Source organism: Centruroides sculpturatus, unplaced genomic scaffold (genome assembly GCF_000671375.1).
Source record: "Centruroides sculpturatus isolate CEXI.00-Female unplaced genomic scaffold, Cexi_2.0 scaffold58, whole genome shotgun sequence".
NCBI lineage: Eukaryota > Metazoa > Arthropoda > Arachnida > Scorpiones > Buthidae > Centruroides > Centruroides sculpturatus.
In genome coordinates, this window is record NW_019384407.1 from 350,453 (window position 1) to 370,765 (window position 20,313).

Below are 20,313 nucleotides of genomic sequence, written 5' to 3' on the forward strand. Positions count from 1 at the left end.
TCAAATATATATATTATTAATAATAGGTTCAATAATTCAAATTTAAATCAATCTTTTATTTATGTATCAAAATAACAAAGTTTTATTTCATTTAGACCATAGTTAGAGGAAGTTCCACCCATCTCAAAAATGGACCATTGTCTGTTTCAAGATCTAATTCATTGAGGAAAGAAAATTCATCAGATATGCTTAGTGAATGCCAAAATCATAAATCATCTTTAAACAAAGAATGTATGGAATCTTCTCATAGTCATCATCACCATCACCATCATCACCATATGTATCATCCTATCGAACTCCATCCCATCTGTCATTGTGCAAGTTTTAATGACAGACACGAAATAAATTCTGTATATCATGATAATTATTTGGCCAGTAGAAGACATAATTCTAGTGAAGATTATTTAAAGGGAAGTGTTTCGGAACACGAATTAAAAAGCTGTGTGTCTCATAAACATCGTTTGTATGATTATGATAATACTCAATACTTGGACAGAAACAATTCTAAGTCCCATTTAAATAATGAAGGTGCTAATTTAGAAAGGAAAAAATTTGATAAAATGTGTGACAGTAAAGACAGCTTTAATAGTATTGGTTTACCGTTGTATGTTTCATCAAACACATATCCACCATTTAAGAGTAAAGCATTATCGTGCCAAGTTAAAAAGAAAATAGATGTGAGTAATTTTATAATTTTGTACTGTATTTCTTTGATATTTTTAATATTTTTTTATTTAATGTATAATATTAATAGATTAATGGATATAAAAACATTGAGTTTCTTTACTTAGAAAATGAATGGAAATCTTTTAGGATATCAGAAAATCAAACAATTAATAGTTTCATAAGCTATCACCTACTATAATTGATGAGTGCAATATAAACTAATTTGGATTATGATAAAAACAAACATAACCAGTATATAAGTAGCACTGCTCCTTTCCTAAGAAAGTTACTGTTGGTACACATATATGGTGAAATTGAACATATAGAATTGTTACCGAGTAACTGACAGTACTACATACTGGTTATCGATATTTAATGCTGTCTGCTGGTATGCTGAACTGGTACATTCCAGCTAAAAAATAGCCTTGGTAATTAATATAAACATTATTTTTTAAATTGAACATACAAATGACTACTTAATGTTATCATTGAAGTATGAATCTGAAAATGGCTACTCAAAGTTTAGAATGTATTTCAGGAGTAAAGTTTACTCTTCTTTATATAAAATATTAGTGTTACAAAGTTTAAATCAAATAGAAAAATTTGATCTTGATTATGGCATATTATTGAATGATAAGATTCTAAATTTTGCAAATTACTGTAAAGATGTACAATTTAGATTTTGACTTAATTCTTAAAAGGAATTTTTAAAATTTGTCTTGTTCTACTTTTATATTGTAAAATTGCAAAAACAGTTTAACATTTAAAAATTTTAAAATTAAAACAAGGAAGAAAAAGATGATTTTGGTCTAATATTCAATATTAGTTTTGAAATATATTTAATCAATTTTTTACAGAAATTCAAGATGGTATATTCTTTTTATTTATTTTCACTGTATATGATTGTGAAATAAATTTTAGAATATAAATTATTCCTGGATATCAAGATTTTTGAGTTTTTCGCTGATGATTTTTCTACACTAAGGATTTTTCACTTCAGAAAATTGTAGAGGTGAGGGAATATCAACAAAACCTTTCATATTGCTTTGAATATAATCTTCAAATATATGAATAGAAACTAAAATTTTTGCACTGCAATTTTACTCAGTTTTTTTATGCACTGTAGAATTCCACACTAATTTTTATTTTATTATAAAATGCATTTAAAATTTTTAATTTTGTTTGTTATTTTTTTAATAATATACTGTTAAATTTTAACATAATTCTTTTCATTGTTAATGTATTTTTAGATATTTCAATTAAGTTTTACTGACAGAAATATTGTATTTTCAGTAATAAAAAATAAAATTTTTTTCTTTACTTTTACATTTCAGAAACAATAATTGATATGACAATGATGCTAACATTCTATTTTGAATGTTAAACAGTCCAAAACTGAAAAAGTTTTCCTTTAAAAAGATGTGAAGACAAATATGACTATTTTAATTCTTACACTTCAACTTCTCATATTCCTCTTGCATAATTTTATCTCCATCTCAACACATGAAGATAGAAAATGAATTTATCTATGTTCATTTTTAAAAGTTTTTGCAAATTCTTTTAAAAATGTTATCATTGAAGTATGAATCTGAAAATGGCTACTCAAAGTTTAGAATGTATTTCAGAGCAAATACATATATGAGCAAAATATGGGGAAAGGTTCCTCAGAGGCTCATTACACATTTGCCATCTTTTTCTAACTGTCAGTTCGATTCAAATCTTGGCCATTGGCTTCTGATGTTTCTGTTATAATGTCCAGTTGTAGCCAATTGCTTTCGCCTGCTTCTCCAAAAGCACCAAGTAGGAAAGAGAGCACTTTTGTCAACCGTTAGTCCTTATATACCGTCCTGTTTCCCCGCTGGGTTCATTGCCCCTCCAGGCCTTAACAGGTGATGGAATATTCGGGAAACTTACAAACAAAAGGCTTTGTGTCCGATAGTTGAATAATACACATATAAAATGACGAGAGATTTCACAAAGGTTAGAAGTTAGGCTGGATGGCCAAGCGGTCAAGGTGGAAGCCTACCACTCTGGGAGACCCAGGTTCAAATCCGGATGGTTGATAAATCCCCAGGAATTTTTCAGGAGGTGGTCCATTTGGATATGTCAGGCCCCATCCCTCATCACCTGGCTGCCCCATTGTAGGCCTGGTCGAACTCTTAATGGGCTTGCTAAAATAGGTTCTCTTAGTGCCCACAGGGCAGAAAGAGTTAAAAAAAAAAAATCCAAGCAGTTGAAAAACTCCAAAAAATTTTTCATGGGCAGTCTGTCAGTGCTGTCCCTCACCAATTGGTGAGGGACAGCACTGACAGACTGCCCATGAAAAATTTTTTGGAGTTTTTCAACTGCTTGGATTTTTTTTTTTTAACTCTTTCTGCCCTGTGGGCACTAAGAGAACCTATTTTAGCAAGCCCATTAAGAGTTCGACCAGGCCTACAATGGGGCAGCCAGGTGATGAGGGATGGGGCCTGACATATCCAAATGGACCACCTCCTGAAAAATTCCTGGGGATTTATCAACCATCCGGATTTGAACCTGGGTCTCCCAGAGTGGTAGGCTTCCACCTTGACCGCTTGGCCATCCAGCCTAACTTCTAACCTTTGTGAAATCTCTCGTCATTTTATATGTGTATTATTCAACTATCGGACACAAAGCCTTTTGTTTGTAAGTTTCCCGAATATTCCATCACCTGTTAAGGCCTGGAGGGGCAATGAACCCAGCGGGGAAACAGGACGGTATATAAGGACTAACGGTTGACAAAAGTGCTCTCTTTCCTACTTGGTGCTTTTGGAGAAGCAGGCGAAAGCAATTGGCTACAACTGGACATTATAACAGAAACATCAGAAGCCAATGGCCAAGATTTGAATCGAACTGACAGTTAGAAAAAGATGGCAAATGTGTAATGAGCCTCTGAGGAACCTTTCCCCATATTTTGCTCATATATGTATTTGCTCTGAAATACATTCTAAACTTTGAGTAGCCATTTTCAGATTCATACTTCAATGATAACATTAAGTAGTCATTTGTATGTTCAATTTAAAAAATAATGTTTATATTAATTACCAAGGCTATTTTTTAGCTGGAATGTACCAGTTCAGCATACCAGCAGACAGCATTAAATATCAATAACCAGTATGTAGTACTGTCAGTTACTCGGTAACAATTCTATATGTTCAATTTCACCATATATGTGTACCAACAGTAACTTTCTTAGGAAAGGAGCAGTGCTACTTATATACTGGTTATGTTTGTCTTTATCATAATCCAAATTAGTTTATATTGCACTCATCATGAGGGACAGCACTGATGTATTCAAGACAGACTGCCCATGAAAAATTTTTTGGAGTTTTTCAACTGCTTGGATTTTTTTTTTTTAACTCTTTCTGCCCTGTGGGCACTAAGAGAACCTATTTTAGCAAGCCCATTATGAGTTCGGCCAGGCCTACAATGGGGCAGCCAGGTGTTGAGGGATGGTGCCTGACATATCCAAATGGACCACCTCCTGAAAAATTCCTGGGGATTTATCAACCCATCCGGATTTGAACCTGGGTCTCCCAGAGTGGTAGGCTGCCACCTTGACCGCTTGGCCATCCAGCCTAACTTCTAACCTTTGTGACAATTGCTCGTCATTTTATACGTGTATTATTCAACTATTGGACACAAAGCCTTTTGTTTGTAAGTTTTCCGAATATTCCATCACCTGTTAAGGCCTGGAGGGGCAATGAACCCAGTGGGGAAACAGGACGGTATATAAAGACTAAGGATTGACAAAAGTGCTCTCTTTCCTACTCGGTGCTTTTGGAGAAGCTGGCGAAAGCAATTGGCTACAACTGGACATTATAACAGAAACATCGGAAGCCAATGGCCGAGATTTGAATCAAACTGACAGTTAGAAGAAGATGGCAAATGTGTAATGAGCCTCTGAGGAACCCTTCCCCATATTTTATTTTTATACAGTAGACTAATCTTGTAAATAATTTCACAGATCAGAAAAATATATAACTGTAACAAAAACTGAACAAATGATTGTAATGGGAATGAAGAATACTGTAAATTTTGGATAGCCTCTGAACATTGTACAAGAATTGGATTTTATCTCAAACCAACTTCATGTTGAGGAAATAAAACTTACAGCCTAACTATTTCAATTATCCAGCCATCTTATTAATAATATTAAGATTAGCCCTATAAAGATATTTCAACATCTGATTTTTTACTAAAATCTATAAAATATGAAGAGAAGTCCACCAAAATTTGGCTCCTTTATTCACTTCTACATTACACAGAAACATTTAAAATAACAATGATGCCAATCTTTCATTGTACTACATAACCCTTTGGTGATGAAGTGTTTGAAAGAAATTTCTTTTAAGAATTTGCAAAAACTTTTAAAAATGAACATAGATAAATTCATTTTCTATCTTCATGTGTTGAGATGGAGATAAAATTATGCAAGAGGAATATGAGAAGTTGAAGTGTAAGAATTAAAATAGTCATATTTGTCTTCACATCTTTTTAAAGGAAAACTTTTTCAGTTTTGGACTGTTTAACATTCAAAATAGAATGTTAGCATCATTGTCATATCAATTATTGTTTCTGAAATGTAAAAGTAAAGAAAAAAATTTTATTTTTTATTACTGAAAATACAATATTTCTGTCAGTAAAACTTAATTGAAATATCTAAAAATACATTAACAATGAAAAGAATTATGTTAAAATTTAACAGTATATTATTAAAAAAATAACAAACAAAATTAAAAATTTTAAATGCATTTTATAATAAAATAAAAATTAGTGTGGAATTCTACAGTGCATAAAAAAACTGAGTAAAATTGCAGTGCAAAAATTTTAGTTTCTATTCATATATTTGAAGATTATATTCAAAGCAATATGAAAGGTTTTGTTGATATTCCCTCACCTCTACAATTTTCTGAAGTGAAAAATCCTTAGTGTAGAAAAATCATCAGCGAAAAACTCAAAAATCTTGATATCCAGGAATAATTTATATTCTAAAATTTATTTCACAATCATATACAGTGAAAATAAATAAAAAGAATATACCATCTTGAATTTCTGTAAAAAATTGATTAAATATATTTCAAAACTAATATTGAATATTAGACCAAAATCATCTTTTTCTTCCTTGTTTTAATTTTAAAATTTTTAAATGTTAAACTGTTTTTGCAATTTTACAATATAAAAGTAGAACAAGACAAATTTTAAAAATTCCTTTTAAGAATTAAGTCAAAATCTAAATTGTACATCTTTACAGTAATTTGCAAAATTTAGAATCTTATCATTCAATAATATGCCATAATCAAGATCAAATTTTTCTATTTGATTTAAACTTTGTAACACTAATATTTTATATAAAGAAGAGTAAACTTTACTCCTGAAATACATTCTAAACTTTGAGTAGCCATTTTCAGATTCATACTTCAATGATAACATTAAGTAGTCATTTGTATGTTCAATTTAAAAAATAATGTTTATATTAATTACCAAGGCTATTTTTTAGCTGGAATGTACCAGTTCAGCATACCAGCAGACAGCATTAAATATCGATAACCAGTATGTAGTACTGTCAGTTACTCGGTAACAATTCTATATGTTCAATTTCACCATATATGTGTACCAACAGTAACTTTCTTAGGAAAGGAGCAGTGCTACTTATATACTGGTTATGTTTGTTTTTATCATAATCCAAATTAGTTTATATTGCACTCATCAATTATAGTAGGTGATAGCTTATGAAACTATTAATTGTTTGATTTTCTGATATCCTAAAAGATTTCCATTCATTTTCTAAGTAAAGAAACTCAATGTTTTTATATCCATTAATCTATTAATATTATACATTAAATAAAAAAATATTAAAAATATCAAAGAAATACAGTACAAAATTATAAAATTACTCACATCTATTTTCTTTTTAACTTGGCACGATAATGCTTTACTCTTAAATGGTGGATATGTGTTTGATGAAACATACAACGGTAAACCAATACTATTAAAGCTGTCTTTACTGTCACACATTTTATCAAATTTTTTCCTTTCTAAATTAGCACCTTCATTATTTAAATGGGACTTAGAATTGTTTCTGTCCAAGTATTGAGTATTATCATAATCATACAAACGATGTTTATGAGACACACAGTTTTTTAATTCGTGTTCCGAAACACTTCCCTTTAAATAATCTTCACTAGAATTATGTCTTCTACTGGCCAAATAATTATCATGATATACAGAATTTATTTCGTGTCTGTCATTAAAACTTGCACAATGACAGATGGGATGGAGTTCGATAGGATGATACATATGGTGATGATGGTGATGGTGATGATGACTATGAGAAGATTCCATACATTCTTTGTTTAAAGATGATTTATGATTTTGGCATTCACTAAGCATATCTGATGAATTTTCTTTCCTCAATGAATTAGATCTTGAAACAGACAATGGTCCATTTTTGAGATGGGTGGAACTTCCTCTAACTATGGTCTAAATGAAATAAAACTTTGTTATTTTGATACATAAATAAAAGATTGATTTAAATTTGAATTATTGAACCTATTATTAATAATATATATATTTGAACATTTTAATAAAATGTCTGTAAAATAACAATAATATCAAAAACAGAACATACAGCAATCTTTCAAAATATTTTTGAAAATAAATCTTATTCTGTAATGAAAATTTTATAAAATTTAATTTTATTTAATTTTATTTTTCTGTAATGAAGCTGTTTATGTCAATGAATAGTGACGAATTGGTCAACTTAACATCGTATAGTCTTAGCAATACTTGTTTGGATATGAGAATAAAAGACAAATGATTTCCTTCACAAATGCAAAGCTATCATATATGCTTAAAAAGGATATGTCAGATAATCTGCCTAAATACTAGAAGAGGAGGAGACAAATTTCCTTAGAGGATTCAGGCAGCTAAATAAATCTGCCATCCTCTTCAATAAGGTGACCAATCATCCTCGTTTTGTAAGTTCTGTCCTCCCTCGGAAAGTGTCCTCCTACATGTCCTCCTTTTTGATATTTGAAGATTAATCTGTAAATCTTTGTATTCGATCAATGCCGAACTGATTCGTTGCATGTGATGTGATATGACGTGTTTGTATTTAACATGACAATTCATCAAGGCTCTGCACAGTGTGACGAGATGCAATTATGAGACGCATGCTCTTTGCACAGGAGACCTTGAGAGAGAGAGAGAGAGAGAGAGAGAGAACGTGCAAATGGCTTTGTTTACTTCTTATCGAAACATGACATGGCACCTATGCATGCAGTAGAGATTATTATAGTGTATTATTGTTGCAATGAATAAAATGTTTTTTATTTATGATATTTTTTCCTTCAATTTATTAGTGTCCTCCTTTTCATTGTAAAAAAGTTGGTCACCTTATCTTCAAGGAAATTCAAAACCTTATGTGAAACTCTTTCAGAGTGCCATTAACCTCCTATAAAAGTCTCACATTTGGTTACAAATTTCCTTGAAAAAGAGAATATTCACAGGTCAGAGTGCTCTCTGGACCTAAACTTGAATGATCATGTCTGGGATGCTCTGGAGAGGGCTATTTCACCATGTCAGTCCCCTCCCAAAACCTGCCATGAGCTAAAATCAGCTCTCAAAGCCTTCTCCAGAATCTCATCAACAGTATAACTGCTCATTGTAGGTTCTATATAGCTATCAGGGTGAGCACACTTCTTATTACCTTTCTTTTTTTTCTATAGGATCTGCTACATCATATTTTAGGTACTCTCGCCAAAACAAGTATATCTCTAAAAATTACTTTTTGTTTTCATTTTATATGATTAAATCATCATGGCATGAAAAGTCTGTGTACAAAATTTTATCCCTGTTCATCAAATACTTTTCCAGATATCCTACAATTTGTGTTTGTTGCCCTTAATGATTTTATTCTTAATTTTGAGTAATTGCTTATTTTTAAAATATTGCCTCCTATTTCTGTATAAACTTTTTCAATTTTATGAAATGTTACATTTAAATTTTTAAAGAAAGCAGAATCTGCTTTGGACACAGTAGAATCTATTTATTGTAATCACTTTGGAACTTTCCTATACTGATGATGATAACTGACTGATAACATAAGCAAGGTAAATAAATAAAACTTACAATTAGTAGAAATTCTCATTTTATTGACTGGCACTAAAAGTACATGTTAAAACAATTTAAAATTGTATTGCTTAAAAATTTATTAATAGTAATTAATTATCCAATATATTAAAACAAGAAATAATGACTGTTTATCAGTGTTATACAGTTTTATTTTAACTAATACATCTACAACAGCCGTAAATGATCGGGCTATATTTTAATATAGCCTGATCATTTATGGTTGTTGTAGATATATTAGCTTAAGGTATAGGATTTCAATGGCCATGTATATTTTTATTTTAACATCAACACAAGCACCTTTGACATTTTATCAATGTCATCTTCAGATAAAGAATGTAACTTTGGAACATTATGATAAAATGTTAAAAGTGCTTGCAATAATGTTATAATAAAAACTGTTTAATGCCAATAGACAGTAGTTATTTCTTGTAAATATATACTTGCTTAAATGGAGACTAAAATTAATAGTATAAAAAAAAACCAGTCAAAAGTCCAGCATCCATTCATAATTCCAGCATTAAAGAATTATGCTGGACCTTTTGAATGGTTTTTTTACATTATTGTTATTTCTTGTTTTAATGGATAATATTTTGGTATAGCAATTTAATCATTTTATAATTATCCAACATATAACTTCTGTAAAAGCACACTGAAAACTATAATTTTCTTAGTTTTATTAGAATGTAATATCCTAAGGTTTTCTTACAAAATTATATTTCAAACTAAACAAAAGTAAAACAGCAAACAATCTAACATTTAATTTGTTTTGTTACATCATTTGATGTGATGACTACAATATAGTCATTACATCAATAGTAGCTCATGGCTGAGGATGCTGAGAAATAGCAGCATAACTAGAACAGATATCAGGGAGGCCCAAGTTAGAATGTGCAAACTTACATTCACTCTTATACCACTGTGGAGATAACCACTATTAAACTTTTAGATAATGTATATATAGAACACTTAGCACACATTTGAATATTTCTTTTCTGTACATATCTGATTTTTCATCTATTTATTTATTTACAAAGGTAAGAGAGTTCAGACTTCCCTGGTTATGCTATAGCTGAGTAACTACTACTGTTTTACATAATAAATAATATATCAATACTGGATTTGGCCATTGAAAAATGTACATTAACTCTTTAAATGGTAACTTTGTCATCGATGCTTACTAAAAATTACTCAAAAATTGAAAAATATATCTCTATCAGACATGAAAACAACCATAATAAATTCCAGTAAACGTTTCATGAAAATTGACAAACGTTTATGACATAACTTAATGTTAGAATGCCTGTACATTCTAACATTAAATGTCAAATTCTAACATTCAAATGTCAAATTCAGCAGGTTTAAGATTTATAACCTGAAGCATGCCTATTAACAAAATCAAAAATGTTTGTCAATTTTCACTAAAAGTTTACTGGAATTTAATACAGTTGTCTTTGTGTATGCTAGATGTTGATGCTCTAACATTCAGAATTCATACTTTTAATTTTGAAATTATATTTTTTGTTTAAACGTAGTGATTCTGTAAACTATATTTTGAATCTTTATAAATATTCCTACATTCCTTATGAAATACTAGCTTAAACTTAAAACATTTAAACTTGTATTACAGTGTATTTGGAGTTACCGTACTTAAGTACTTAAACACCAATTTACACATATATTTGAAAATCTAGTCAAACTTAAAATTTGGATGGGGTCTGACAAGTCTGGATTTTTGACACTTTATTGTATTTTTAATTTAATTAAAATAATGTGGAATCTTAGTTAACTGGTGTTCTACTGTAATAAATATTCACCTCTATTTATATCAAGTTATTTCCTAATTTATTAATGTTACAATACAAATAATTCAAACAATTTTGCTAAATTATATATAATTTTTATTAGTGTTTAAAAGTTTTCTCAGTTTTAAAAATTTAATTATTAAAAGTTTAAAGATAATTTTTTTATATAATGTAAATAATATATTTTACTTTTTAAAGTTTGTTTTTACCATAAAATAAATATTTATGATGATAAATATAATCCTTTACTAATTGTATGTATGTATTGTTTAGATGCTTTAATGGCTTTTTAAAAATAAAATTTGAAATTCATGTTAATGATTAAACAATATATACGTACATGTAGTTTTATATCCATCATTTCTGTAGGAGTTATACAAGACGGATCGATAATGGGTTTTGGTCTATCTTGTTGCGATGGAATTAGACTCGCCCACTGCGGCGGCAACCCAACAAACTTGCGTTCCTTCTCATCAAATCCAGTATGCACTCTGTGCTCAAAATTTATTGGAGCAGATATGACAGGCCTTTTCTTTTTTCTACTAAACATGATTGAAAGACTGAAAAAATATTCATTATTATTAAAATAAAAACACTTATTTGTTCTATATTTAAATAATTAAAATTGCTTTTTATAATAAGTTATTTTGATTAAATAAGATTATTGTGCATTAATTATAGATTTCATTAATAAATAAATATCTAATTACTGGCAAAAAAGTTTATTTCTTTATCATTAATTTTTTCAAAAAAATTATTTTAATAATGAAAATATTTAAAATTTTGCACCATATTTAATAAAAAGTAAAAGTACAGCTAAATTAACACAACCAAAAAGTTTTTAGTGTGTTTTTGAACTATTTGATAAGTCTGAAAATACATCAACAACTTAAATAAATAAATATATAGTCTGACTATTTATTTATTTATTTATTGTAACATTTTTTAAATTTAATTTATCTCTGGAATGCCTGAGAACTCTGCATTTGATTCCAAAACACATATGAACCAAAGCCAGACTGTGAAATTTCCCAAAAACATTTCGTGCATATCAAAAATTTTTCCATTTCCCTAATTTAGATATACTTAAGTTTTATTTTATATTATTATTTTAACAATTTAAAAACTTTGAATATCTACAATTAAAAATTGCATTATTATCCAAAATTATTACTTCTTTTAAATGCAAAACTATTAACTAAAACAGAAAATTCCAATCTTCCTTTAAGAAGACCTATTAATAATACTGCTTAAATTATAAAATATACATTAAAGTTATTCTTGATGTATTTCCAAAGTAATTAGTAAATGATAACTAAAATTTCTGATAGTAAATATTTGAAATTAAGTAGAAAGAAGTCCCAGTTTATTCTTTATTATATTGTTTCAATGAAAACAGACAAATAACGAACTGTTTTAGTTCTTCACTGGTTTTAATAACATTTTTGGAGAAATCATAATAATTGTTATTGATATCATTAAATTTAAAATTAGGATTTAATCTATACGTTAAATATATAAATTTTATATTAAATGTTAAAAATAAATAAAAATTTGAATAAATGAATAAAGAAAATAACATAACAGTAGACAGAAACAATAAAAAGCAAGTGTAGTGCAAGTGGTAGTATTATAAAAAGCAAGTAGACATTCTGATAACTCTAGGATAAAAATAAAGAATAATATTAATTATGAATGGATTCAAATATATTACATATCTAGGCATGGAAATAACTTTTATATGAAGTTTTCTAAAGTGTTGATATTACATAGAAGAATTTTACACATTTGACAGATTGAATTTTAAAAATTTAAAAGTACACTCTTTAAAATCCCTATGTACAGTCACAATACATCTCATAAAAATTAGAAATTATCTGTGTAATCAGTGTAAGACAGACTATTTTAATTCGTTATAACTTAATCATATTTTCACAAAGCAGTGTTTTTCAACCTTTTTCTCATTGTAGACCAATAATTCAAAAAACATTTAAGGTTAAAATATTTGACTTTCTTATTACTGATGTTACGATTATGTTAATTTAAAATTAAATTACTTATTCCAGTATTATACACTGGAATAATTTTAATTTAATTTAAAATTAATTTTAAAAAATGCTTTTTGCCAAAAAATGCTTTTTTAAAAAATAATTACAGTATATCCATTATGCAACTAATGAAAGTTATAAATTATTTTTTAAGTATAATATTTATTGAAAAAATTTGGCAAAGTAGCAAAATTTTAAGCTTGAAAAATAACTATCATTAATGACTGACTAGGAATTTGATAACAGGAAATAAAACGGCGTAGTAAACACTAGTATTGTGTTTTATTCCAAAGACACATGGCAAATTTTCCATCAAATTCCTTTATTAGTTGAGTAAAGGAATTTGATGGAAAATTTGCCATGTGTCTTTGGAATAAAACACAATACTAGTGTTTACTACGTCACAAATATAAAACAGGACACGGTTTCAAAAAACAAAAGGAAATAAAACTATAAGGATAAAAAAAAAATAAATCTTTCAACTTGTATGACAACATTGCTTACATCAAATTACATTAAATATGTAGATAATATGAAAATATTTAATAAAATCCTCTGAAACATATTAAACAATTTTTAGGAGACAAATCAATTTAATTATATTAGTTAATTTAATATATAATAGAATTATGTTAATATTTAATACAATTAAAAGTTTGTCAAATAATGCATTGATCACAAATGTTGCAAAATGACAGATATTAAATCACAATTATTTGTTTTGATATTTGAAAATTTAATTAACAGTAATAAATTATAAATAAATAATCAGATCCTTCTCACTTTGAAACATGAATGATCCATTTTGATAACAAAATAAAATTTAATTGCCAAAACTATTCAAATTATTTTAAGTGTAATTATGAACAAGTTGAATTCTAAAAGTTTAAAACTTATTTATGCTAATACTTTTGAAGATTCTTAATCTCCATAATCAGAATCTTAAAAAACAGATCAATATTCACATTTAGTGTTATGCATTATAATAAAACTTGTTACGGAAAGGTTCAATAAGCAAAAATTTTAACAGTAAAGAAATAAAGTTATAAAAATACTTTCAGTTAAAGCATCCAACATTGTCTTAAATAGTTTTGGGAATTTTATCATTAAAGCACACAAAATATAATTCAAATTCATTTTTTGATTCATATACATTTGATTTGATACATAATACGAAATGTCAGGTCAATACATAAATTCATAATGTTAATACAAACTTTTAACATTATATAGGAGAGATTATGTAAATTATATAGGAAAATTATATTTAAAAAAAAAGTTTTAAATCATTTCATTAATTTAAATTAATCAAATAATATTTTAACTTCTATTTTCTATAATTTGTTAAAAAGCAATTTTAATGTATTCAAACAGAAATTTTCTATAGAGAAAAAACTTAATTTAAAAGTTCATATCTTTTTATATTACATTGAATTGTTTATTTAAAGTAAAGGAATAAAGTTATTATTTTACTTTATTACTTCAGCTATTTTACTATAAATAACATACATTATTTACAGTAAAGTAATAAAGTTTAATTTTAGAAACTGAAATTGTAAAGCACGGTTTCATATCATCAAAATGAAATTTTTTCCTTATAAAAGTAATCCTATTTATTGCAGTTCAAATCAATCAGATATTATTCATTTAAAAACAGTTGCTACACTTTCACTTTATCTGAAATTTATTAATCAAATTTTTAAAGTTAAAAAAAACTCATCTGTACTACCATTAACCATGCAAAATACAATACCTAACCTTAAACCATTCATCAAATCTGCATTCACATAATTGTTTACATATTTTGCATTGTATTCATCTCAAGTAATACACAATAAATGAATAAATAATAAAACAATCTGCAAATAGTAGCATCCATTGACTTACTAAACAATGACCCTATAAAAATACTTTTAATATTTGATTACTTCTTGTTCTTTCATGTTCTTTGGGAGTAAGCACAAAATTGCTATGTAGAGCTTATCACACAGGAACACTTTTTGTTGAATAATATAGACTTTATACAACAATTAAAATGCATTTCAGGCTATTTGCCCTTGCAGTCCTTATTGTACAATTTGATAAAACCAAAATGATATTTAATAGTGACTGTTGGAGTAACTAAGTATTTTAAAACAAAGGAAGTGGTGCATCATCCTGTGGCAAAAATGGCAATTGCCCAGGGCCCCTGCCAACAGGGAGCCCCACAACTGATCTTTTATACGAAAATAACTTCCCAAAAAATGCCCTGAAGAAAAATATCTGAAGTCAACACTGTACATAGGCCTCCTAATTCAAATTCACCTGGGCCTCAAGAAGCTATAATGCACCACTGAACAAAGGGGAGAAAACAAGTAAAACTGTAAAACATAAAAGTTAAGACTTGATAAAAAAGCAAGAGAAAAAAACACAAAAACTTTAAAAATTAATCAATAAAACCACTAGAAGTAATCATAATAACATATAAAAGCTTTACTTACATTTGAATTATTTATAAAAGTATAGCTAAAAGATTACTCATTTATTCATTCACATATAAATTTTTTAAGTATAAAAAAAACACTTATTTAATTCTATATGTGAATAATTAATTCTAACAACAGCATGTACTTAATATTTTACATTTAAAAAAATATATTATTCATTTTTATGTTATGGTATATATAATTATTTATCTTTGTGTAAGAGATGCCATAACTCGTCTCTGGTAAATGCCATAGCGTTGCATGGACTGTAAAGGGCCTGTATATAATAATAATATCGAATATGAATGCTAATAAAAACTGATGACTCAATAATAATATATTTCTATACGTAAAATCATTCTACTAAACAATATATAATTTATATATACACGTACATAAGTTTCATTCATCGACTACTCAAGAAAATTTTCCTTTTTGACACATTTCCAACTTTTGATTATCACGTGTACATTTTACATGCGCTTTAAAGTTTATTTTCACTACTGGAACCCCTCTAGCGTCGAAATATCACCTCTTCAAATAAGGAAAAAAAATTTAATGACCATTTTAAATCAAGTAAATCGCTTTAAAACATTTATTTTAATTTATAATTTATAAAAGTATAAACTAAAATTTTATTATTTATCTTAAAAAGTTTATTTGTAATTTACTATTTTTTTTAAATCTTTGTACTACATAATGGTTAATTTTAATTAAGCAAACTATTTTATATTTAAACATTTTAAAAATGTTTTATTAATTATATAATATTTTCTGGTAAATAATTAAATATGGCAGTTACGCCGTTGCTATGACTCCCGAGTAAGCATTAGTTCTAAATTATGCCGCTATGGTGAGCAGCGCCAATCGCGGCAACTGGATTTGGATTGGTTTCGGGTCGTAGTTATAAGCCTTGTCATTTGTTTATCGTACTGGCAACGTTGTTGAACTCGTTATACGTTAAATAAAATAGAATGTAGTGAGTGTTGTTTAAAATATAGCCATAGACATAATTTAAACATTTTCTCAACGCCAACTGTTAACGAAGCTCCGACACAAATTCTGTTGCCGCTATCGGCGCTGTTCGTCCTAGCGGTATATATTCGAACTAATGCTTACTCGGTAGTTATTCTTGTGTTGCTATGGCGACGATGCTGTTGTGTATACGTTAGGCTTAGGAATTGCGTTGTCGTGTGTGAAAAGTCTATGGATAAGCCTCAAGTTATCGTTCACATTCAAAAGTCGTTAGATATTACACTTTTTGATACAAAATGGATTCCTTGTAGCGCTAAATTTGTTGTTTTAGGAAGTCATTGCCGTGGAACTGGCGCTTTAGAAGTGTACGAATTATCCGGAACTGAATTAAATTTAGTGACAAAGGTAATGATCTGGTGCAAATGTAGGTCTAAATCAGGCGGTTGGGGACCTTATCAGAGCTGTAGACGGTGTCCCTAGGAATAAAAAAAAAGTCAAAGGAATCGTCTGAGTGTCCAAAATTTGAATGGGGGTAAAAATTGGGGGAGTCTAAACTTTGGGGGATCAAATTTAGAAGTCTAAACTTTTGGGGGTCCAACACCTTATTCAGAACTAGTCTTATGATGATCTTTGTTAGAAGTTATCTTCAGATACTTTGTTTATGCACTTGTATATACAGAAGGTAACTTCTGCTTAATCTTTAAATATATACAAATACAGTGATACCTCAACTTACGCGAACCTGGAGTTACGTGATTTTCAAATCTTGTCGATTTGTCTTTTGTTTTTGCACCACACAACTCTTGATTACTCATTCCCTCCACACTATTGCCCAACTTACATGTTCGGACATGTCGCGCAGAATCGACACATATCTACAATTTATTTTGTGTTATTTATTTCTGTGTTTGTTATATCTACGGAGACTCGAGAGACTCTATGTGGTGATTTCTTGTAACAATGAACTAATCAAAAGACGAGATAAGATTAACGAGAACATTTATTAGCTTACATACATCNTAAGAAATGTTTAGGAGCCTATAGGAAAGAATACAAATCTGAATGGTATGATAATAAGTGTTACAACTATAAAATCAAAAAACAAAAAGTTTAAAAAAAATTCAGAAAACTAAATACCGAAGAGTCGTTAAAGAAATAATTAGAAAATAAAAGGACATATAACAATTTAATCAAGGTGAAAAAGAAGATTTATTATTCAAATATTAGTAAAAAGCTAATTGAATCAAAGGATTCTAGAGTATTTTGGTTAATAGTTAATAGATTCCTAGAGTCGAAATCAGTAAATAGAGTAACAAAAAGAGTAGAATATAATAGTTGGCTAAAATATTTTTAAAAATTCTCAGAAGATTATAAGGATAAAGGCAGATCAATACAAAAAGAATTCATTCAATCTCAACTAAATATCCAGGAGGAAGTGTTTAAGGTAGAAGAAATACAAAATTGTATTAAAAAACTTAAAGAGAAGTCAACACCTGGATCCAATCTGATACCTTAACTATATAATTAAAAATTTTTTCAGGAATTAATTAAATATTTAACTAGACAATTTAATGGGTTTTATAAGCTAGGTATTGTACCAGAAAAATGGAACAAAGTAATATTTACAATGATATATAAATATGGAGAAAGAGATAAGCCTTTGAATTATTGCCCAATAGCACTATTATCAGGATTATGGAAAATATTTACTGTAATACTGGCTTCCAAATTTAACAATTGGATAGATACCAATAATTATAGAAATGCTACTCAATATGCATTCATTGAAAATGGAGGCACTCAGGTTGCATTAGTTCAGTTACAACTACTTAAGAAGAGAGAAAAACTATTCGCCTTGTTCTTAGATTTAGAAAAAGCTTATGACTCAATTAGTATAATAGACTTACAAGTTAAGATGAAAAAATATAATGTGTGTGATCATTTAATAAGAATGATAGGATTANATTTAACTAGACAATTTAATGGGTTTTATAGGCTAGGTATTGTACCAGAAAAATGGAACAAAGTAATATTTACAATGATATATAAACATGGAGAAAGAGATAAGCCTTTGAATTATCACCCAATAGCACTATTATCAGGATTATGGAAAATATTTACTGCAATACTGGCTTCCAAATTTAACAATTGGATAGATACCAATAATTATAGAAATGCTACTCAATATGCATTCGTTGAAAATGGAGGCACTCAGGTTGCATTGTTTATCCTATAAGCATTAGTTCAGTTACAACTACTTAAGAAGAGAGAAAAACTATTCGCCTTGTTCTTAGATTTAGAAAAAGCCTATGACTCGATTAGTGTAATAGACTTACAAGTTAAGATGAAAAAATATAATGCATGTGATCATTTAATAAGAATGACAGGATTACTTTTTGGGCAATACAAAACAATCATTGAACAAGAGGATGTTCTGTGGCCATGCTTTAAAACAAGTAGAGGACTATTGCAAGGGGATCCGTTGTCTCCACATTTATTTAANTAATCAAAAGACGAGATAAGATTAACGAGAACATTTATTAGCTTACATACATCTGACTTGGATTTTACACACATTGAGAAATTATACCCCGACTTACGCAAATTCGACTTATGTGGTTATCGCTCAGTCCCACCTATCGTGTAAGTTCGGGGTATTACTGTATAGATACTGGAAAGTGTTTAAAAGTTAAAATATTTACAGTAAACTTGATGTAATTTTTATGTTTCCTCCATTTTTTGTAATTTTGATCATAGAATTTACAATATATTTATTTTGGGTAGTGAATGCATTTAGGTAATTTGTTTATGTATTTGATATATGTAATTATGTAAATGTAACTTCTACCGAAATTATACTAAATATATAGGCAAAAACAAAATTTAAATAAAATATACTAGAAACATTCTAACTATTTTGGATTTCGTCTAACTAACTCCATTCTTGAGATTAAGGAAAGACAGACGTATGGACGACAGTGGGAATTTATAGGTCTATTTTTTCAAATTGCAGCTCAATGAGATGGTTGGAGCACTGTCTGAGTTGTAAACTACCCATAGGAGTAAAAATATTTTAAATTATAGCAGTTGGAATTTTCTATAAGGTGCTGTCTATTTATCACATATACAGTTTAAGGAAGGGTCACAAAAAGTACATCATTGTACACAATANAATTTTGCTAAATTATATATAATTTTTATTAGTGTTTAAAAGTTTTCTCAGTTTTAAAAATTTAATTATTAAAAGTTTAAAGATAATTTTTTTATATAATGTAAATAATATATTTTACTTTTTAAAGTTTGTTTTTACCATAAAATAAATATTTATGATGATAAATATAATCCTTTACTAATTGTATGTATGTATTGTTTAGATGCTTTAATGGCTTTTTAAAAATAAAATTTGAAATTCATGTTAATGATTAAACAATATATACGTACATGTAGTTTTATATCCATCATTTCTGTAGGAGTTATACAAGACGGATCGATAATGGGTTTTGGTCTATCTTGTTGCGATGGAATTAGACTCGCCCACTGCGGCGGCAACCCAACAAACTTGCGTTCCTTCTCATCAAATCCAGTATGCACTCTGTGCTCAAAATTTATTGGAGCAGATATGACAGGCCTTTTCTTTTTTCTACTAAACATGATTGAAAGACTGAAAAAATATTCATTATTATTGAATAGTGACGAATTGGTCAACTTAACATCGTATAGTCTTAGCAATACTTGTTTGGATATGAGAATAAAAGACAAATGATTTCCTTCACAAATGCAAAGCTATCATATATGCTTAAAAAGGATATGTCAGATAATCTGCCTAAATACTAGAAGAGGAGGAGACAAATTTCCTTAGAGGATTCAGGCAGCTAAATAAATCTGCCATCCTCTTCAATAAGGTGACCAATCATCCTCGTTTTGTAAGTTCTGTCCTCCCTCGGAAAGTGTCCTCCTACATGTCCTCCTTTTTGATATTTGAAGATTAATCTGTAAATCTTTGTATTCGATCAATGCCGAACTGATTCGTTGCATGTGATGTGATATGACGTGTTTGTATTTAACATGACAATTCATCAAGGCTCTGCACAGTGCGACGAGATGCAATTATGAGACGCATGCTCTTTGCACAGGAGACCTTGAGAGAGAGAGAGAGAGAGAGAGAGAGAATGCAAATGGCTTTGTTTACTTCTTATCAAAACA

At 28.6% G+C, this 20,313-nt stretch overlaps 1 protein-coding gene across 2 annotated transcripts in view; it reads right to left on the reverse strand.

Moving 5' to 3' along the window:
* Positions 1-15,613, reverse strand: part of LOC111618916 (serine/threonine-protein kinase PAK mbt-like) — a 29,396-nt gene extending 13,783 nt beyond the window's left edge. The window contains exons 1-3 of one of the 2 annotated variants that reach the window (XM_023360545.1): positions 15,531-15,613; positions 10,963-11,182; positions 6,586-7,167 (exon numbers count right to left, since the gene is read on the reverse strand). In XM_023360545.1, coding sequence (XP_023216313.1) covers positions 6,586-7,167; positions 10,963-11,182; positions 15,531-15,541 — 813 coding nt within the window. In that variant the 5' untranslated portion in view covers positions 15,542-15,613. Of the gene's footprint in view, positions 1-6,585; positions 7,168-10,962; positions 11,183-14,598; positions 15,093-15,530 lie in introns of those variants that run through there. The other variant, XM_023360544.1, reaches the window with a different exon arrangement.
* Between the last annotated feature and the right edge of the window lie 4,700 nt (positions 15,614-20,313).